Genomic DNA, 23636 nt, shown 5'->3' with positions numbered 1-23636 from the left:
TTGGAGGGAATGCTCGGGCACACGGAGGGTTAAGTACTCCCCCTCCGCCTGTACAGTTGGGTAAATATTATGATTACTATCCTAAGAATGTGTTCTTTAGATACTATCGCAGTTTTTGTTTATGTCCTCCAAGGATAATTGTTGTAAGGATAAATGTGTTATAAGTTGAGAGAGCTGTGAAGTCACGTAGGAAATTAAGTAGAAAGAAAAGCATCTAGAGTCAATAATTATGTTATAAAACTAACTAAAATACAGGGTGAAATCTAGGATGTAATACAAAATTAGTTTTTCGTGCTCAGTTAATGCTGGGTAATATAATGCATTAACTCTTTTGTTGAAATAAGTCTGAATAAATGGTGTTTTCTATACATTATTGAAATAAGAAATCATGAACAATGTATGGCAACCGCAAAATTCATCGGACTTATTTCAACAAAAGAGTTAATGCATTATAATACCTAGCATCAACTGAGCACGAAACACTAATTTTGTATTACGTCCTAGATTTCACCCTGTACAGTCGGAGTAAAAAAAGGTTCGTCACCCTAAGATCTATTTTCCTTTGCTCAGTAAGTATGAGCACTAATCTACCTTTACCGTTTGACTAGGAATTATACCTATTTGTCACAAAGGGTAGGGGGTACTAAAGGGGTCATGAAAAAGGTTGAAAAACACTGTTATAATGAATTCCCTTGTCAAGCAATGCGAGTCACTATGACTTTTCCTTCGAAAAGGTTCCACAGTGGGTTATGATTCAGTTGGTTCAATAGTACTTAAGGAAGTCTGTCCCTGCTGGCACATTCAAAACGTTGGGGGACTCAAAAGGACTATTTAAGCCAATCTGTCTCAATTTTCCTATGAAATTTATTCATTTAATTCCAAATAAACTAACCTTACCAACAAAAAGTTGAAAAACTCCCGACTTTGTCACTTAAAAGCTCAATATCTCAAAAACGGCTGAACCGATTTTGATGAAACATTTTTAAGAACCATCGCTAGAAAATTCAAATCGGTCCACCCGTTTAAGAGCTACGGTGCCACAGACAGACACACATAGCGGTCAAACTTATAACACCCCTCTTTTTGTAATAATGTAAAGCCACCCGTGCAAATATATACCAAGGCTCTACGTTATCTGTATTATCATGATGTGTATGTTATTGTCGTTATTGGCTATCTATATTATCATTGAACTAATATTTCGAAACTCGACACATGCGCGAATAACTGGGTAATTAGCTACAATGCTGGCGCAGAGCTAACAAGTTACAAGTGGTAAAACGAAAGCGTCAATGTACTGCTACTAGCAATATGTTCCCATCGTGACTGTGTTACGACATAAATGCTTTTGACAGCGATGGCGATATAATAATGAGTTGTTATTACAGCAATTGGGATGTCCCAATTTTTGACAACATATAATAAATCGAAAACCATTTGGATGAATAGGCTTTGTGAAGCGTTTTCAGAAATCAGATTCCAAAAATGTGATAAACTGAATTAAATAAACAATATTTAAGTAATGACCCTCATTTGACCACTTGCAGTGTTTCGTCACAAAGGCAATAAAGCAGGTCTACACTCGTAAGCAAATTGACAATTTGAAATGTTCCTGGCCTGCTTATAATAGCAAAGAGTGACAAAGATAGAACTTTAATCACATGATGCGCACCCGGCCTTAAACAGTTGTCATTTATCGTAAAGTCCGAAATGTATACGAGTATTTCCAATGTATTTTTACAAATTAAATTATTAAATTACTACGTTACAAGTAAATACAAAAGAATTTAAATATCAGATTTTATTAAAAAAATATCTATTTACTATCACACCATTAAATAAACAGGAATAATCGAAGCTAAAAGAAGAGAGATAGATAAAACTATTTGTCACGGTTCATTTAGGACCCTAAGTCGTGCTTGAATTATTGTCAAATTGTAATGCCACAGATTATGTTATGTACGACCTGAATTTTTCCAGGCAATGGAACGTGGCTGTCTCACTGTGACGTCATCCAGCGTATTTCGTAAAAAAAAAAAAAAATTAAATACTCATCCAAATTCAAAATCCTATTATTTCTAAAAATAAAATAAAAACTATAGGTTATTTTTTTTGGTGCATCCCAATTTGGTATGGTAATGCGAAAAGGTGAGGGCGTTAAACGGAACGCTATACGAAGCCTTCTCTGTCTGTAACGGCACGGAAAGTTCGGTCATTTTAGTACATTGTGTCTTAAGGGCGGTAAATAAGGAATTACGAACGAGAGTCTATGGCTTTAATGAGTCGATGTTCGTAATTCTAGTACCGCCCGTGCGACATACAATGTTTTTCATCACATTTGCAAGTAAAATTTTATATTTGTAAAAGAAAAAATATAATTGTTCCAAATATTGGCGATACCTTAGGCTGTGCTCTTGGCAACGTCGCCCTCAACCTCCCTCGGCATGCGCCGCAACGTGCGTGTGCATGTGGTCCATGTAGTCCTACAGCAGCGCGCGCAGCACCAGTACGGGCACTGACTCATTTACCGACCACGGGTTTCATGACAAGCACATTAAGGTCGAAGGTTTCTTTTAGGGGGTTGCAACCAAGGTAGCCTGCATGTTACGACACTGTTTACGAGCAAGTGTGATGAAAAATAAATTACTATGATACAATACAGTTTTCCACAGTGTAATGCGTTTGAACCCGTGAGTGCAGACAGTCGTTATAGCGTCCGTACCGGGACGTTTACGGTCATAGAACGGTACGGTTCAGTGTGCAGTGGGCGAACACTTTTAGCCCTTTACTATGCAGATAATAAGAGGTGATAACTTCAACTCGTATTGTCATCTCTTCGCATACTACCAGATGGTTGAATGTTTAAAATTTATTCAAATTTAAACCATCACGTACTACACTTAAGTGTCAAAAACTGCAATGAAGATTTGTCTTCGTGAGTAATTCAAGCGGATAAAAATCGGAACAGGAAAAACTCAACACAGACAAGGACAACAGTGTGTAGGTTTTTTGCTCAGCTATCTGTCCTTGTCTTTTACATCTATATCTATCTTTTGAACTGTTTAGCGTTAACTAGGTTTCCTGAAATTAGTCTTGGCACTAGGCCTCTGTACTACATGTACTAAATACCAACTAAAAAGAATTAGATTCTGACACAGTACTACAATGTTTTATTTTAAATTATGATAAGGAGGAAAACAGGCTTGCGGGTCAACTGATAGGAAATGATCATCACAGCTCATGAGCACCAACAACTCAAGGAGAGTCGCGTAGCTGGTCTGAATTTTAACCCTCGACGCAAAAAGAGGGGTGTTATAAGTTTGACCGCTATGTGTGTCTGTGTGTGTGTCTGTCTGTGGCACTGTAGCCCTTAAACGGGTGAACCGATTTGAATGCGGAATTTTTATTTGGAAGCAGTGCTAAAGCGATGGTTCTTAGACATGTTTTATCAAAATCGGTTCAGCCGTTTTTGAGATATTGAACTTTGAAGTGACAAAGTCGGGGGTTTTCCAACTTTTTTTGGTTAGGCTAGTATGCAATCAGTTCTTCATGTAGCTGTGTGTGTAATCATTCACTTCAACACTCGCGGCACTACCTATAGCAAACGTATAGTTAAACAGGGTGTCCCTCTTTCTTGTACCATTTTAACACGTTTTGCGGCCTGTAGCGTCTTCTAAGTTCATTCCATACACGTCTGTCTGGAAGAGATCGCTCTGAAGCGATAAGGCCTTGCTTACCTCACAAAATCTCTGAGTATATTATACCTGTTTCCTGTACTTTTTACTGCGTTGGTGTGCAATAAAGACTTATTGTATTGTATTGCATTGTACTCGTATTGTACTGTATTGTTGTATTATGTTGTAGACTGTAGTTCTCACGCGGGCCTAGTGTGGATTGGGAACTTCATATCACTACGGTCTTTGTGTACCGGAGCTCTAACATGACTTGTCATCATCCCAGCCTATATACGTCCCACTGCTGGACACAGGCCTCCTCTCAGAACAAGAGGGCTTGGGCCATAGTTCCCACGCGGGCCCAGTGCGGATTGGGAACTTCGCACGCACCATTGAATCGCTTCGCAGGTTTGTGCAGGTTTCCTCGCGATGTTTTCCTTCACCGCAAAGCTCGTGGTAAATTTCAAATGTAATTCCGCACATGAGTTTCGAAAAACACAGAGGTGCGAGCCGGGGCTCGAACCCACGACCCTCTGCTTGATGAACATGACTTGTATTCGTAGTTAATTAAAGACGTCTAGTAAACGCTGGTTAATTATCATATTCATACAAATAAATTGCACGACAGTTTTGCGTGTAGTGTTTTGATGTTATCCAGGCCATGTCAACGCTCGTAGGTGAATGAACTGTTAGTTAACAGTTGAATATTTAGGTACACTTTTCCCGTGCTATTTTATTATTATATTTATCTACATCCATATCATAACTTCCCTATAATTATGTTCAGAGACGATAAGCAAATGACCTACATTAAGAAACGTCTATCTGTGGTTGCATCTTAACGTATGCATTAAATCACCGGTAAGCGATACTTTAATTATAAGCGATATTTAATAATAAAATTATTGTTCCATACATTTTTTGTATCGCGAATATTACAATCGATTTGAGAATCAAAATCGACTCAAGTCTAGATTGTATATGAATTATAAAAACTATAATTGTCAGTTATTTATTGAGACTGAGGTTATTATTATTGAAAATGCAGGTATATCTGAACATATTATAGAAAACTTATGAATGTATGTAGATAAAATGATGTATGCGACTCTACATAATTAGGCATTATGTATGTACCAGCCACATTAAAAATAATTATATCCCTGAAGCAGTGAAAATCAAACTTCTAAGCCAATGAAATCAAAAGATACGGTCATTTAAAAAAGGCGTTTCCATACAAATTGCATTTACCGAAAAACCTGTAGGGTATTTAGGGTAGGGTAGGGTCTTAATCCGGTTTTTCCTTTAAATGTATGGAACCCCAAAAATGCAGCGTCAACTTTTATTAACTGCGAGGTACAATTCGGTTTCTTCGTTCATAAGCTGCGATAGTAACTTACCAGCAAATACGTTACATGCCTGTTTACCACCTTGGGACAAAATATATCTAGGCCGGTTGGGTGCCATATACATAGACATGCATAATAATCACTATCAGAGTGAATATTAATTTAGTAGAACTATAGTAGAGCCATAGTATACAGCCAGTAAGTAATCTACAACCAACCCGCCGAATCAATGTACGCAAGATATCCGCTTCTGGGGGCTACTACGAAATTCGAAAATTGAATTTCTCTCACTCGTGTATTAAATAATATAAGCGTCACCAGGACCTATAGGTTCAGGACCAGCTTTTTAATTAAAAAAAAATTATGCTCATTAAAGTACCCCGTATCACATCATATTTCTAAAAATTGCATTCTATACCTCATCATCATGAGCTCATAGCAGTCCACGGATAGATATAGGTTTCCCCTAATGAGCGCCATTGCGCTCTGACCCCAGCTCAACGCATCCAGCTTCTACCAGCAACCTTTCGCAGACACTCCACTTGGCCGGAGGGCGTCCTACACTACGTTTGCCAACATTCAGTACGCACTTTTGTGAATACATGGCACATGTGTAGGCAGATCACGTACTGGTTTTAAAATATGGTAAATTACTGAATTTGGGAAGTTACGATTGAGTCAGGAATCAGGTTATCACAGCTTTGGTGAGTTTCCGGCATTTGCCGAAAGTGGATTTTATTCAGGGCTGTCACAAGCTGAATTATTAACTCAACTATTTCCTAGAATGTTCCCAACCCGCACTGGGCCCACATGAGAACTACTCGGCTCAAGCCCTCTCATTCTACAGCAGTCGTACGAAACTCGAAACTCGAAGTTCGTATCGTCCCGTCCCTCTCGCTCTCGTATTAAATAGTATAAGTGTCAGAGGGACTGCACACTTCCAGTTTCGTAGTAGCCCTGCAGTCTGGAGAAACGACGGACGTGATCAGACTCTATTTTTGCGGATTAAGTAGGTATAATAATTATATACATACATTTTATAATTACAAGTGAATTTTATACACGATAAACAATAACATTTACATTTCTCTTATTTATAAAAAAAAAAATGTTTTTATTCTCAGACAACTAATGTGGTCCATAGCATGTTAGTAACAACAGAAACTTAAGAACTATGTTAGTATATTATGCAGATGAATTCGAAATTCTAAAATTTTACAAAATTCCCATGGGAATTCTCAAAAACTACATGGTGGTCTACATTGACGTTGGATTAAAAACAGCGGTCAAATTTTACGAACTCCAAATTCAGTTGAGATTGCAAGATTTTTATTCCGATTCCGTAAAAATATCGGGATAAAAAGATCTATCGAATATCGTATCAGATATTTGATATTTTAGATATTTGTGTGAATAACACGAATCTTTGTTCTCCGAGTCTTGGGTTTTTAATATGTATTTAAGTTATGTATTTATCTATATAAGTATGTTTATCCGTTGCCTAGTATCCATAGTACAAGCTTTGCTTAGTTTGGGACTAGGTCAAGTGGTATCAAGTGTCCCATAATATTTTATTTATTTATTACTAGCGTTTGCCCGCGGCTTCGCGCGCGTAATTCATTAGATACAGCAGTTGAATTGAAATTCCGGGATTTTATTAAATTCCCGTGGGAATTTCCTTAAAATTACATCGTACTTTTCATTAACTTTAAATTATAACAACCATGCCAAATTTAATTGACTCTAAACCCAGCAGTTATTGGTTCAAGTCCCCGTGGGAATATTGGGATAAAAAATAGCCTATGTGTTATTTCAGATGCCCAGCTGCGAGTATTACCAAATTTCATGCCTCTAAGCCCAGCGGTTGTTATTTCAAGATTTTATCCTATCCGGGGAATATCGGAATAAGAGTAGCTTGTGTTATTCCAGCTGTCCAACTATCTACATACCAAATTTCATGCCTCTAAGCCCAGCGGTTATTAGTTCGAGATTTTATCCCTATCCCGTGGGAATATCGAAATAAAAAGTAGCCTGTGTTTTAATCCAGAATATAAACTAACTTTTAGCCAAATTTCATCCAAATCCGTCCAGCCGTTTCAGCGTGAAGAAGTAACAAACATACTCACTCACTCACTCACTCACAAACTTTCACATTTACAATATTAGTAGGATACTCGTACATATCAAATTGCATCCAAATCCGTCCAGCCAATTATGTATGTTGGGAGTGGCAGCAGCGGAGGAGGATGAAATCACGAGAGGTCTTTACTTCAGAATAGTATAATGGTGCCAAAGGTGCAAGTTACAATTAAACTCTTAAACTAAGGTGTCCTAATCCGACTGAGATGGAAGTAAGATTGGCAACGGGCCAGAGCGAGTTATTGGTTTTATTGAAGACTAGCGTTTACCCGCGGCTTCGCACGCGTAAATCATTAGATACAGCAGTTGAATTGAAATTCGGGGATTTTATTAAACTCTCGTGGCAATTCCCTAAAACTACATCGTGGTTTTCATTGACGTTAAATTAAAACACCCATGCCAAATTTCATGACTCTAAGCCCAGCAATTGTTATTTCAAGATTTTATCCCTATCCCGTGGGAATATCGGAATAAAAATTAGCCTATGTGTTATTCCAGACGTCCAACTACCTACATACTAAATTTGATGACTCTAAGCCTAGCGGTTGTTATTAAGAGATTTTATCCCTATCCCTCGGGAATATCGAGATAAAAAGTATCCTATGTTTTAATCCAGGTTATAAACCAACTTTTTGCCAAATTTCATCCAAATCCGTCCAGCCGTTTCAGCGTGAAGGAGTAACAAACATACTCACTCACTCACTCACTCACTCACAAACTTTCACATTTATAATATTAGTAAGATAAGATAAGATGATTGATGTTGCAATCGATGCGCGGTGGTCCGATGCGCCGACGGACGCGACGGTGTGACGTAGGATGATGCGATGATGTGACGTATGGCGTAGCACGTAGGGTGACGCACAGAGTACTTTATACAAATGGGTGACGCGACGGTGTGACGCAGGATGGCGTTTTTTCACCAACTTTCTCGTAAATATGTAATATTAGTAGGATTATTATTTTCGTGGGCAACCCTATGTTATAATAGTTTTATATTCTAGTCACGACGGCAGGGTTTTAGAGGCGTGCGATAGAATATGAATGAATAGTTAGGTTCTGTGTAAATAGAGCTCCTAGCGTTGCTTGTTGAACGTAAATTTGGAGCGCGATTCCTAACTACGACCTCATATTTTAACCCCGACGCAAAAAGAGGGGTGTTGTAAGTTTGACCGCTATGTGTTTCTGTCTGTGGCACCGTAGCTCTTTTTTTATTTGAAAGCAGGTTTTCTAGCGATGATTCTTAGACATGTTATCCAAATCAGTTCAGCGGTTTTGAGATATTGAACTTTTAAAATGTATTATTTTATTTTATCCTTTTTGATATTTCTGTGAAAATGAGGGCTTAAAAGTATTGTAACATATATTTGAATGGGCTAATTATTATCTTTCATTTGACACCTATATTGTTACAAATCATTTTTTTTTTAATTTCCCCACAATGTTTTTTTTCGCGTTCGCCATGTGTCACTCCAGTCATGAAGAATGTAATGCTGATACTGATGCTGTAAATCCGTCCAGCTATTCAGGCTGCAGAGAAGACCAAAGACTAGGACATAATGGACATAGGTGCAGTCACCAGCATTAATATCTGCCACAGCGGAGCGTGCAAAAATATCTGACACGTCCTTCCGGCCCTAGAAATAGAGTCGTATCAGATATTTATGCACGCTTGTTGTGTCAGATATTGGTGCTGGTGACTGTAGGTCGAGTACTGCCTTTTCGCAACGTAACGTTTGGCAACCTGTTTCATTTCGCAACTTTTCATTTCACAAACTCTAAAACTGTAAATATTTCAGGATTTATTTCAGGGCCATCGTGTAGAACCCTTTAGGTCAGGTTAGGTTACTTTTATAAAAATCCTGATATATTTACAGTTTCAGAAATATTTAACAGTTGGAAAATGAAAAGTTGCGAAATGAAATAGGTTGCCAAACGTTTTTCGCCGAAACATTAGTAAACCGACTGTAGGTACATACTCGAACGTACAGGGCTTACAGGGCTGGGCAAAATACACGCTCCTATTATAAATACGAAAGTTTGCGAGTGAGTGAGTATGTTTGTTACTTGTGTTTTTGCAGGTGGTAGGACCTTGTGCAAGGTCCGCCTGGATTGCTACCACCATCTTGCTCGCTAACCCTGCCGTGAAGCAGCAGTGCTTGCACTTTGTGTTTCGGCGAGGAGAGTAAGACAGCCGGTGAAATTACTGGCACTTGAGGTATCCCATCTTAGGCCTCTAGGTTGGCAACGCATCTGCAATCCCCCTGGTGTTGCAGGTGTCTATGGGCGGTGGTGATCTATTATCATCAGGAGACCCACTTGCTCGTTTGCCATCCAGTGAATAAAAAAAAAAAACTTCTTCACGATGAAACTGCTGGACGGATTTAGATGAAATTTGGCAAAAAGGTAGTTTATGACCTGGATTAAAACATAGGATAATTTTTACCCCGATATTCCCACGGGATAGGGATAAAATCTTGAAATAACACCCACTAGGCTTAGACTCATGTTGATAAGTAGGTAGCTGGACTTCTGGAATAACACATAGGCTACTTTTTATCCGATGTACTATGGCCTGCAAAAGTCGATGGACAATTCCAAAACATAATCGTCTGACGCGAGAAACAGCGCCATCTATGTGTTTGAAGTGTATTAGCGGTATTTACTTATTTACTAACTTAGTTAGTTTATTAATATCTCACTAGATGGCGCTGGCGCTGACCTTAAAAAAATATTTTATACTCATGTTAGAAATTTTATATTTCGCTGCCGTAGTAACTAAATTATGTCCCTGCCTGGTGGGACACCGTGGATGATACCGCGAATCGCGTAACGACATTTTCTGTCTCTTTCGTACTTATCGTAAGAGAAGGAGAATATATTATTCGCATTACTATCGTTCTTGTTCAATTCTTTGGTGTGTGTGAAGTTCCCAATCCGCACTGGCCCGCGTGGGAACTACGGCCCAAGCCCTCTCATTCTAGAGGAGGCCTGTGACCAGCAGTGGGACGTGTATCTAAAGGCTGGGAGGCTGATGATAATGAATTCTTTATTTATGATGACCCATGTTGCGAATGAGTGTCAACTTTAGTAATCTCCAAATCTAGCAGTAAATTTACAAAAACACAAACTCAATATTACTCCTGGTGGGATTTGAACTTGTGACATACGAACGAAGAACGAAGTTCATAACCACTTGACCATATTACTGTTGTGGCGATTATTCTCGCAACTTATCAAGTACACAGATTAAAAACAATAATTGTATAATAATAATAATTAAACTAAACAATAATTACGTAATAATAAAATAATAACTGTGTAATAATTAAAATTATAATAAAAATAGTAATACATTAATAGTCATAATTAATATAATCAAATTAATTGAATGAGAATAATTATAATATAATTGTATAATAATTCAGTTAAAATAATCATGTCTCAATAATCGGTTAATAATTCTTATATTATATTAGATCAATTGTTATTTATATCAATATTACGTGTTTAAATACATGTCAGAATAAATAATAATCATTGTCAATATTTACATCACTAAAAATAATTATTTTTGTATAACGCAAAATGTATGTCAGCGGACAGTGCAACTTAGTTTTCTTATTAGAGATTTACAACATCTGATCTTTTGTTCGATGCGCGAGCACCGAGAACCGGTTTCACCGCCGGCGCAGCGCGCCCGCTTGGCCGGCGCTCGCGCCAGTCGATATTCACTAACGACGCGGAGCCTACGTTCGTATGCCTGTTATAAACGCTTCCGAGTTGCATCGTTCGCTGCAAATGCTTGTGCCTCGCTTATCGCTATATTCTTCCAATCCTTCTAAACTGTTGCTTGTGCCTGTGCTAATTGTTTCTTCCGTGTACTGACTGATTACAAATTAAGTGCAAGAACAATTTGTGATTTATTTACCCGCGCGGACTACATTTCAAGTAAGCACTACACCACATAACTACACTGGTGACCCCGTAAAACATGACTGAAGATAAAAATAATGCTACTGGAGCGAGTGGATTGAGCGTCGGACAATTTGCTGCATCATCGGACATATGCCGTGTCGGTGTGAGAGTACCCGCTTTCTGGCCAGAAAAACCGGCAATTTGGTTCGCACAAATAGAAAGCCAATTCGCAATCTCCAATATAACGGCAGATTCAACAAAATTTTATTATGTGGTTGCTCAACTCGATGCTCAACATGCCGCTGAGGTCGAGGACATTATCATTACGCCACCGGCTGTGGACAAGTACGTCAGGCTTAAGAACGAGCTCATCAAGAGGCTGTCGGCGTCACGAGAGAAGAAGGTACACCAGCTCCTTAATGACGAAGAGCTAGGAGATAGAAGACCCTCGCAATTTCTCCGGCACCTACGGCATCTGGCGGGCCCTGAAGTTCCCGACGACTTCCTTAAATCTATTTGGACTAGTCGCCTGCCGAAGAATATTCAGACTATAATCGCGGTTAACCCTACTGCATCGCTGGACGTTCTAGCCGATTTAGCCGACCGCATCCATGACGTGCTGCCTAGTGCTCAAGTCGCCTCCACTTCTTGTGCTGCCACTGAGTCACCGCTGAATTCTCTCATCAAGCAAGTCAGTGAGTTAACAAGAGAGATGAAAACGCTCAAGACCCAGCTCAACCAGAGGCAGCCGCGATCAAAATCGCGTTCGTCGAGTCATACCCGCAACCAATCCGCTTCCAAGAGGTCTGCGTCTAATTACCGCAAGTATCCCAAATGCTGGTACCACGCAAAGTTCGGTGAAAATGCCAAGAAGTGCGTAAAACCCTGCGACTATAAAGCGGGAAACTAAACGGGCACTCGATAATGGCGACCGCCGATTGCCCGAGCACTGGTCGCTTATTTGTCACAGACCTCACTTCGAAAACGCAGTTTCTCGTGGACACCGGCAGCGATCTATGTGTCTTCCCAAGGTCAGCATTGAAACAACGCCGACATCAAACAAGCTACCAGTTATGCGCAGCAAACGGCTCACCGATTCATACGTATGGTTTCGTACATCTGATTTTAAACTTAGGCTTGCGCCGTGACTTTACTTGGCGATTTGTTGTTGCCGACGTAACTAAGGCGATTATTGGAGTCGATTTTTTATCGCACTACGACTTAATGGTTGACTGTCGGAAACAGCGTTTGATCGACAAGAAGACTAGTTTGTTCACCGTGGCTTTGCCTACCAATCAAGCTGATAATATATCGTCGGTGAAAGTCATATCTGGAGATACACCTTATCATCGCATACTAGCACAATACCCCGACATTACTCGCCCTTCGGGTGTGCATCAAATTCGGAAGCACAACGTAGTCCACCATATCCGAACAACCCCAGGACCCCCTGCGTCGTGCTCACCTCGACGACTAGCCCCGGACAAGTTGAAGATCGCCGAAGACGAATTTGCTGCGATGATAAAAAACGGCACCGCTCGACCTTCGGAGTCACCCTGGTCGTCACCTCTGCACCTGGCACCTAAAAAAGACAACGGCTGGCGACCTTGTGGTGACTACAGGACGTTGAATGCCAGGACAATCCCTGACAGGTACCCGATACGTCACATTCATGACTTTTCACACCATATTTCGGGCTGCCAAGTATTTTCCACCATTGACTTGACAAAGGCGTATAACCAGATTCCTGTTAATCCAGAAGACATCCCAAAGACCGCTATCACGACTCCGTTTGGCCTTTACGAGTTCCCTTATATGACCTTCGGGCTCCGTAACGCAGGGCAAACTTTTCAACGGTTCGTGGACGAGATGGTAAGGGGTCTCGATTTTTGTTACGCCTACCTTGATGATTTTCTGGTTTACTCGAAAGACGCGAAGACTCACGAAGAGCACCTGCATCAACTGTTTTCCCGATTACGCGACTACGGCATGATCATCAACACCTCAAAGTGTGTCTTCGGTGTCCCCGAGGTCACTTTTCTCGGATACCATATATCGGCGAAGGGTACGAAACCAGTTCCAGCAAAAGTTGAAGCTATCAAAAACTTCCCAGCTCCGAAGACCGTAAGAGAGTTACGAAGATTTCTGGGAATGATTAACTTTTACCGTAGATTTATTCCCGGAGCAGCACAGTTTCAAGGACCCTTAAATGCCCTTCTTACGGGCTCCGTCAAAGGTTCTCACCCCGTGAACTTCTCTGCAGAAGAACATGAGGCTTTCGCCAAATGCAAAGAAAGTTTATGCCAGGCCGCGCTGTTAGCGCACCCTGACAGCCAGGCTAAGCTCGCCATCGTTACTGACGCATCAGATTCTGCCCTAGGCGCAGCACTGCAGCAGTACGTAGATGACATTTGGCAACCCCTCGCTTTCTTTTCACGAAAGTTAAGTCCAGCTCAAAGGAAATACTCTGCATATGACCGAGAACTGCTTGCTATATACGAAGCCATCAGGTATTTCAGACATATGGTCGAGGCGCGAGTTTTCACCATTTACACGGACCATAAGCCGTTATGCTTCGCATTCCACTCGCGCAAAGAAAATTGTTCTCCTAGACAGTTCAGGCATCTCGATTATATCTCGCAGTTTACAACTGATATAAGGCAAATCTCAGGGAAGAACAACGTCGTAGCTGACACTTTATCTCGCGTTGAAGAGATCACTCAGCCCGTCGACATGAAGGAGTTAGCGCAAGCACAACTCTCCGACCCCGAGCTCAAGCAGCTGTTAGAAAGCGGTACGTCCCTACGCCTAGCCAAAATCAAACTGCCAGGATCACACGCTGAACTGTACTGTGACGAAACTACTAGAATACCGAGACCATATGTCACCAAGGATCTTCGTCGAAAGGTGTTCCTAAGCTTGCACTGTCTTAGTCACCCAGGCGCCAACGCATCCATTAAAATGATAACAGACCGTTTTGTGTGGCCGGGAATGAAAAAAGACTGCCGTGAGTGGTCGCGGACCTGCTTGCCCTGTCAGCAGGCTAAGATAAACCGCCATGTGTCAGCACCTATTGGCACTTATAGACTCCCCGGTTCACGGTTTATGTTTATACATATTGACCTCATAGGCCCTATGCCACTGTCTCAGGGATTTAAATATTGCCTCACCGTAATCGACCGCTTCACACGATGGCCTGAGGTGATCCCATTGGCGGATATAACAGCTGAAACGGTGGCTAAAGCCTTGCTTCAGGGATGGATTTCTAGATTCGGCTGCCCTAATGACATTGTGACAGACCGAGGCAGACAATTTGAAAGCGCTCTTTTTAAACACTTGTCGGAGTTGGCTGGGTTCCAGCATCGTCGCACTACGGCGTACCACCCAGCCTGTAATGGACTCGTCGAGCGATTTCATAGGCAGTTAAAGACCGCCATTACTTGTCACGGAAACAGTAACTGGATGGAATCCCTACCGCTAGTGCTGCTCGGGATACGCAGTGCGTACAAGGCTGATCTGAATGCCTCGACTGCTGAATTGGTATATGGGGAGCCACTGAGAGTACCTGGAGAGTTTATAGAAGCGAAGTCGGGAGCTGATGACACCATAGACGTCACAGACTACATCGCGCGCCTTCGTAAGTTCGCTCATAACCTGTCCCCTATACCAGCCTCGCGACATTCCAATAGGAGATCATTCTTTATATTCAAAGATCTACAAACGACAAGTCACGTGTTTCTTCGCGATAATACTTGCCATCCACCTCTGCAACCAGCGTACACCGGTCCCCACGAGGTTATAGAAAGAGGTGACAAGAGTTTTAAAATCCGTTTTAATGGAAAGGTCGTCACAGTATCCATAGACCGCATTAAACCAGCCTATATATTGGACGACATGAATAATAATGTAAGAACCACCCCGGCACCTCAGATTACTCAAGAGAGCAAATCCAGTCCTGCCGAGAATAAAAACCTCACAAAACGTACTCGCTCAGGACGAGAAGTACGCTTTCCTAATTATTATCGCCCGTAGGACGGTCTCTGGAAGGGGGTGTGTGGCGATTAGTCTCGCAACTTATCAAGTACACAGATTAAAAACAATAATTGTATAATAATAATAATTAAACTAAACAATAATTACGTAATAATAAAATAATAACTGTGTAATAATTAAAATTATAATAAAAATAGTAATACATTAATAGTCATAATTAATATAATCAAATTAATTGAATGAGAATAATTATAATATAATTGTATAATAATTCAGTTAAAATAATCATGTCTCAATAATCGGTTAATAATTCTTATATTATATTAGATCAATTGTTATTTATATCAATATTACGTGTTTAAATACATGTCAGAATAAATAATAATCATTGTCAATATTTACATCACTAAAAATAATTATTTTTGTATAACGCAAAATGTATGTCAGCGGACAGTGCAACTTAGTTTTCTTATTAGAGATTTACAACATCTGATCTTTTGTTCGATGCGCGAGCACCGAGAACCGGTTTCACCGCCGGCGCAGCGCGCCCGCTTGGCCGGCGCTCGCGCCAGTCGATATTCACCAACGACGCGGAGCCTACGTTCGTATGCCTGTTATAAACGCTTCCGAGTTGCATCGTTCGCTGCAAATGCTTGTGCCTCGCTTATCGCTATATTCTTCCAATCCTTCTAAACTGTTGCTTGTGCCTGTGCTAATTGTTTCTTCCGTGTACTGACTGATTACAAATTAAGTGCAAGAACAATTTGTGATTTATTTACCCGCGCGGACTACATTTCAAGTAAGCACTACACCACATAACTACACTGTTATCATAAGCGATGAAAATCGGATCTATATCGGGTCGTCTTAAAATTAATCGGTAAGTCATGCGTGTTTAACGAAACTTAAAGAGGGTAGACTGAAGATCTTCAAACTACCAGGCTAAGTTTTTATTACAAAGATTTTGCTACTTGTTCAGCTGCTTGCAACATCGTTTGATCGTCTCTTTCAAGTTGAATCTGCTGATTATCGTAATTATTCTTTAAAATGAGTTCTCATCGCAATATTGAGATGGTTAAAAGTTGTGAAATTATTAATTTATATGAAGAAGGAAAAAATATGTCGGAATTTGTAGAGAAATGTTAATGTGAGTTTTTTTTTGGTTACGTTCATCCTACCAACTTCTTCATTAAAATGATATCTACGTTATATTATTTTATGTTTATTTATATTGTTACAGATAAAAACAGTTATATTGTGCAAGACTGGTTAATCAACACAAAAATAATGTTAAAGTCGTTCCTTGGCCTGCCAGATCACCGGATTTAAATCCCATTGAAAAATTATGAGTTGTTATAACCATGTCCAACGTTGGGATAACAAAAATAAGCGAACTCCGGAAACGTTAGAAGCCCACTGTGTAAAAATAAGGGACAGTATTCGCGCTCTAATATGTGTGAAAATCTAGTTGCATCGATGCGATTCTTTTTGCAAGCAGTTATCGACAATCATGGTGGTTACAACAGTTATTAAAATAAAATTGATAGTTACGTGTAGACCGGGTTATATACTCAACAATTATGTTATAATAAAATATATACGGTGCGGATATTTTCAGGGTATGTAATAATAACCTAATAATTAATTATACACATAAATTATTTAAGTATAGTGTGGTAATATTTTTTTGCTTCATACAAAATACCATTCCGTTCAAAAAAATTCATCCTCGCATTAACATTAAATTAACTGTATTTTTTTTAATTTAATTTAATTGAAACCAATTAACGACGATGCAAATAATCGATCCTTAAAATATCCGCATCTGATTTCCTAGCACACTATATTATATGAACCAAAATATTTATCTTTATTTGTGATCCTGTAGGTATCACTTTGTTATGAAAAGTAATTATTTGATTATTACTTGATTATTATGAACAAAACTTTTAATTATACCTTGATAGTTTGTTTACTTATGTGAGATAAGTGTGAAAGTTCAATATATGACTGTAATCTTATTATAACTGTCAGTAACACACTACAGTGGATCTACGCCATCAATTATTGATAAGTAAATGTTTAAAACTGGAAAACTTCAATTATTATAGTTTATAACGCGTACGAGTCTTATGATAACCCGGTCTCAGGTATAATTTACTTTCAAATACTATTTTTTTATTGTGGTTCAGCTTCAATCCTCTTTCCAGAATCGGAAATGAATACTTAAGCTAATACCTCAATAAAATTTAAAAATACAACTTTTGATCAGGTGCTAATAAAATAACTGAAAACCTCACACGACACACAGAAAATATTTTTTCATTTTATTTTAAGTTAGTTGTTGAAACATCCCTAAAACATTTAATTGGCGTATGAATTCGTAATATTTAGACTGGGCACAATAAAAAAAGGATTTAAAAACTCAAACACTACCTGATTAAAACATAGTGTAATCGATTCTACTCTGGATTCTGCGCAAACTACTTTCTGGTTTTCAGTTATTTAATTGATATATAGTATATAATAACTGCGTCAATATTTAATGAATAGAAATATTGTTTTAGGAATTAAAAAATTATGTTTTAAACTTCAAAACGTGTATTATTTCTGTTGCAACGTTATCCTTTTTTCAGAGTTTTTTTTTATTTCCATATCAGTTATCTACAAAATTAAAATAGAAACTTATAAATAAAAAATAAGAACAAAAAACAATTCTGATATGTAGGATACGAACTTATGATCATTTACGAGTTTATCTAAGCAGCCGACCAACTCAGCTATCGGCACATTTCTGTTACGGGGATAAAATATCGATCATATCATAATAACTGTTTAACAGCGCCATCTAGTTCATTTCTTGTGAACACCTAACCAAATCGTCAACTCTCGTGTTCAACGATTATAGAACGTAAGGTGTCCATCCACTTATGCAGGCCATTGTACCCACCTCAACGGGTTGGGATAAAGTCTTGAAATTTCAATCGCTGGGTTTAGTCTTGAAATTTTGTACATTTGTTCTTAACACAACCTTAATGAAGACCACGATATAAATTTTGGGAATTCCCAAGGGAATTTTGGTATTTCCCAGGGGGATTTTGTAAAATCCCGAAATTTCAATTGCAACTACCAGATCGAATATCATGCAAAGCCGCGGGTAAAAGCTAATCTTTTATAAAAACTAAAGGCAGTACATACCGATGCTAGCTTTACGTTAATCAAAATCTGACGGCTTGTATTTCCACTGTGCACCCGTGTCATAGTGCCCCAAAATTTCACTCACGTGGTATACAAAACAGCTCTTGTACCATCTGCCAAATATGTGGTCTACCTACCACCCTGGCACTTGTCTCACCGCAAGCGAGGAAACGATTGGCTATTGACTATTTTCTCGCTCAAGAAACGAACAAAAGATATAAGATCCTGTGTGAGTAAAAGAGACATATATTAATAGTTGATCGCTGGCTGTTCACACTGTCGGCGAGAACCCGCTCTTACATCTTTTGTCGCAGCGACAAGAGCTATAAAACTCGCTGAGCTATAGATACTCGCTCAGCGATGTCAGCTTGGCGGCCGCCCCGCACGAGCGAGTCGAGTGGAGCGAGTAATCGCCCGTCGCACGCGAACACTCGCTTACAGCCGAGCGACAAAACTACACTCGCTTCTCGCTGCTCGCCCACTCGTTTCTAGTTACTCGCTCTACTCGCTTCTCGCTCATCGTCGGCGGTGGGACAAGTGCCTAAAGTTGATAATCGTTTGCATGTCATAAAACAATAATACCAATAGACGTGTCTGTCAACTTGAAAGTTCGACTTTAGCGACATACCTATTCATTTGATAGAAACTTGTTTAAAAATTGATAGACCACTTATTTGGCTGATGTTACCACGAGAAAAGACAATTCCTTCTGGTACCACTGATCGAACAAGTTGGTGGTACTGCGAGGAATAAGGGCTGAGTCCATAAGTGCTTGTTATAGCCTCATTGAAAAACCGGCCAAGAGCGTGTCGGACTCGCCCGAAATAGGGTTCCGTAGCCATTATGAAAAAAAAAAAATTTTTTTCGAAGGATTTCGTATTTTGTACGAAATATAGTAATTCTAATAATAACAAGTATAACAGATAGGTATCGGAAATGCGTACTAACAATAAATAAATAAATAAAAAAAAAAAACAAAAAAAAAACAGAACAATAATAAGCAAGCCGGCCCTCGCCTTTCATCAATGAATTATTTAAAAAATAAAGAGATAAGTGAATAACAGCAAAAATAATAATCTTGGTGAAATTAACAAATTACTCCTTTCATGACTTCTTCCAATCCCAAAACGAGCAAAATAAATAATAATATGTAATAATAGTTTAAACTACATACACACAAGTAACCGATAATTAACTAACGATATAAAGATTGGTTTAACTGGCCTCCAGTTAGCAAGTTATTTAGTTAAAAACTTGTGTTGCTCTCGTCATTACCACCTACCCGCTTTAGTTCATAGATTTTTGTTCACCATTTTGTGTGGTACCGTCTCTTACCTAGATTTAAGTTAAATTAATATTGTTTTTCTCTATAAGTGATTTTTTTGTAAATCTTGTGAGAAAATAAATATCTTAAACCATAGTATTTAGAGTTTAGGTATATGTTATACCTTAGACTGCTATTTATACTCTTAAACTCCATCCAATTAAAATCCATGTTTGCTAGAAGGCATTACAAAGCGCAGTCAGCGCATATATAACATTGTAAATAATAAGCTAAACATCTATCAACTACTGCTGCGCAAGTGTAAATTATTTAGATATTCACCTTATAAATATCTCTAGTTTGAGACTTGTTGCAATGTAGCGGGGCTTCCTGATACAGGTTTGCATACCTACTAGGAAGTTCCAATCACTGATGTCAAATAGACTTAAGTTTAAAGTAAATAAACAATTTTCATTTTCATTTTCATATGCTACTAATAATTCTCAAGAAAACTTAACCGTTATAGTTTTCCTTGTAAGTTTGATATACTAACTAATATCCTGAATTTTTTGAAATTTTTCCACTCACCGGTTTAGATTTTAGATGGGGGGAGGGGGCTCGATTTTAATGAAAATTTGCGCTTTAAAGTTGAATATTTTGCAAATCAATCACTGATTCGAAAAATCGTTTTAGCAACTCCTAATGGTTTTAAAAGACCTATCCAACGATATCCTATACTACAAGGTTGGTCGAGAGAAAAAAAAATCACCCCCACTAGGCACGTCTATGGGAGATACACTAAAAAATTTTTTTTTTTTAATTTTTATTATACCATTGGCATAGTTTACATATATATCTGTGCATAATTACAGCTTCCTAGCATTGGTAGTCCCTGAGCAAAGCCGCGGACGGACAGACAGACAGACAAACATGGCGAAACTATAAGGGTTCCGTTTTTGCAATTTTGCCAAAACTTAATTTTTTCGTAATGGCTACGGAACCCTATTTCGGGCGTGTCCGACACGCTCTTGGCCTCAAATTTACAAGTTTTTATTTAGTTTCACCTGTCCTGTTGTCTGTCTGTCTGTCCGTAGTCAAATCTTGCAAGTTAAAATCCACCAACTTCCAGTAGTTGGATTGACTTGAAATTTGGTATACTTATGTGAATTGCGTGACAATACAATAATCTGGTAGTGACATCCTGGTAGTCCGGCCAGGATCGTCTCCGCAGGACGGAACTCTTCAACGGTTAATGAGATCGACTTGAAATTTGGTATGCAAATGTAGTTTGGGTGACATGACAATACAAGTAGAGTCAACAAAAATTACATTCAGCAAATAATCTTGCATAATTCTTTTTTGAAAACTTTTCAATTTTTTATCTACGGCGTGGCCAAGCATCGATCCCGCTATCAGCCCGCGGCCTTCACCAGGTGACCCACATCCTAATCAGGCCCGCGACCCGCGTGTCGAAGCCGCTAGCTAACCTGGCGTCTGAACGAGGGCTTAACCTAGTTTCGAAACCATTGTTTCGCAAGCTTAGATTATGTTTTTTTAACCCTTGACGCAGAAAGAGGGGTGTTAAAAGTTTGACCGCTGTTTGTCTGTCTGTGGCATCGTAGTTCTTAAACGGGTGGACCGATTTTAATGCGGTTTCTTTTATTTGACAGCAGGTTTTCTAGTAATTATTCTTAGACGTGTTTGGTCAAAATTGTTTAAGACGTTTTTGAAATATTGAACTTTGACGTGACAAAGTCGGGGTTTTTCCACATCAGCTCATTAAACGCAGAACGAGGGGAGTTTGATGATGTTTGTGTGGTGGCATCGTAACACTCACTCCGATGGACCAATTTTGATGACGTTATTTTGATGTGAAAACCAGTCCCTTTCAGTTCTGCGGTGGTGCGGGGGTTAAAAATCAGTTCAGACGTTTTTAACCCCCCACGCAAAAAGAGGGGTGTTATAAGTTTAACCGCTGTGTGTGTCTGTGTGTGTGTCTGTCTGTGGCACCGTAGCTCTTAAACAGGTGAACCGATTTGGATGCGGTTTTTTTATTTGAAATCAGGTTTTCTAGCGATGGTTCTTATACATGTTATCAAAATCGGTTTAGACCTTTTTGAGATATTGAACTTTGAGGTGACAAAGTCGAGGATTTTCCAACTTTATGTTGGTTAGTTTATTGATATATTGAATTTTGAAATGACAATGCCGGAGGTTTTTTTAATTTTCTAAGTGGTCAGGGTATAAGTAAAAAGAAAATTGCTGGGAGAGGTAAGGGACAGCTCTGGGGTCTCCTGAGGTCTCTATCAGCCGGGCCGACAAGGCCCCCATGAAGGCCCTCATGTACAGAGAGGTATATGCCGCCAGTGTGCTGGGGTCTATGCCTCAGGAGGGCCTCTTAGATGGTGTTTTCTTTTTATCATCATCCCAGCCTATATACGTCCCACTGCTGGGCACAGGCCTCCTCACAGAACAAGAGGGCTTGGGCCATAGTTCCCACGCGGGCCCAGTGCGGATTGGGAACTTCACACACACCATTGAATCGCTTCGCAGATTTGTGCAGGTTTCCTCACGATGTTTTCCTTCACCGCAAAGCTCGTGGTAAATTTCAAATGTAATTCCGTACATGAATTTCGAAAAGCTCAGAGGTACGAGCCGGGGTTTGAACCCACGACCCTCTGCTTGAGAGGCGATAGGTCAAACCACTAGGCCACCACGCCTTTTTTTTTCTTTTTATAGTTAGGTATATTTATGTAGTTTTTATTAATTTTGTTTCCTATCATATTATTGTATCTTGTGTTGTGAATAAATAAAATGTCTTTAAAATATATATATATATATATATATAATAATCATAAAAATCCATATCATTTCTCAGAGTAGCTGTGTCTCACAAGATAGTGTTAATTGATAACAATACCTAACTGGAATAAAGGTCATATTACTTCGATTTGTACTTTAAATTTGTAATTTATTTAATTTTGGTTTTAGACAAGTTTTGTTAAAATAAAAATAAAACACTGATTTTAAATGACTGGACTTTTATTTTGTCTTATTATATCCCTACTTTACCCGACTGCTTGAAGAAGGGTTACCTTTTTTGAGTGTACCTATGTGTACATGTGCATTTCTGTGGTCCTTTCTGTAGATAACAGCTGGAACACTCATTGGAAGAGATAAGTCGGTCCTATTCTAAAACCGGGCTCGGCACGAACCTACTATTTGGTCTACGGACCCCCAAAAAATGGCTGACACTTTACAACTACATTCTTAACAGTCATTAAATCAGTTAAAACCCAAGCAAGATATAACTACCAATTTGCGTAAATTGGCAATGAAGTCAGCCAGTTATTGGCGTAAAGAATATCAATCAATATAATGTAGGTTGAATAATTTCAAATAGTTAGTTTATAAATTTCTGTTCATCGCGCTACGCTTTAGTAGTTCAGGAACTAAGAATTGTTAGTAATGTTGAATATAATGACCGGATAACTCACGTCTTAAATCGAGTTTAGCTCGACATGTTTCGGGCTAATCCGTAGCCCTTCGTCTTCGGAGCAACGCGACTCAGCGGCTGCTGCAACACGCCGGTTGAAATTCGGCCGACGACCAATCTCGATGGCTTGTTCTCGAATTTCAACCGGGATAGTGGTTGGACGGTACCTCCGAGTTGGAAAGCGTCATCGGTGTGTGTGAACGTACCTTTACAGAGCGATGTTGTTAGTGTTGTGTGCTACCCTACATTTGACAGTTGTAATGATGATGAAAACGCGGGTAGTTGTGTGCCGGTGTCAGTTTCGTCGGGTAGTCGCGGCAGCAGAGCGGCGGCGCGCAGCCGCTGAGTCGCGTTGCTCCGAAGACGAAGGGCTACGGATTAGCCCGAAACATGTCGAGCTAAACTCGATTTAAGACGTGAGTTATCCGGGTCATTATATTTAATATGAGTGAGTCTCACGGTAGTTTCATGTTAGTAATGTATTCCCTACACTGACCGAATGGAACTAGTTCATTCTATACACAATACAATTAATGGATGTTCCTAAATATTCTCGAACACAGGTTAGAAATGACCTAATCAACACTTTCTATTTATCTTTGTCC

General features: G+C 39.3%; 1 protein-coding gene across 1 annotated transcript; it reads left to right on the top strand.

Moving 5' to 3' along the window:
• Nucleotides 1–10704: 10704 nt before the first annotated feature.
• Nucleotides 10705–11990, top strand: LOC141438048 (uncharacterized). Its single transcript, XM_074101700.1, has one exon. It carries the CDS (start codon nt 11157–11159, stop codon nt 11988–11990), a length of 834 nt encoding a protein of 277 aa, XP_073957801.1. The 5' UTR covers nt 10705–11156.
• The last annotated feature ends 11646 nt before the right edge of the window (nt 11991–23636 follow it).

Source organism: Choristoneura fumiferana, chromosome 18 (genome assembly GCF_025370935.1).
Source record: "Choristoneura fumiferana chromosome 18, NRCan_CFum_1, whole genome shotgun sequence".
Classification (NCBI taxonomy): Eukaryota; Metazoa; Arthropoda; class Insecta; order Lepidoptera; family Tortricidae; genus Choristoneura; species Choristoneura fumiferana.
The sequence above is the reverse complement of the archived record's forward strand: the minus strand, read 5'-3'. Positions and strand labels throughout refer to the sequence as shown.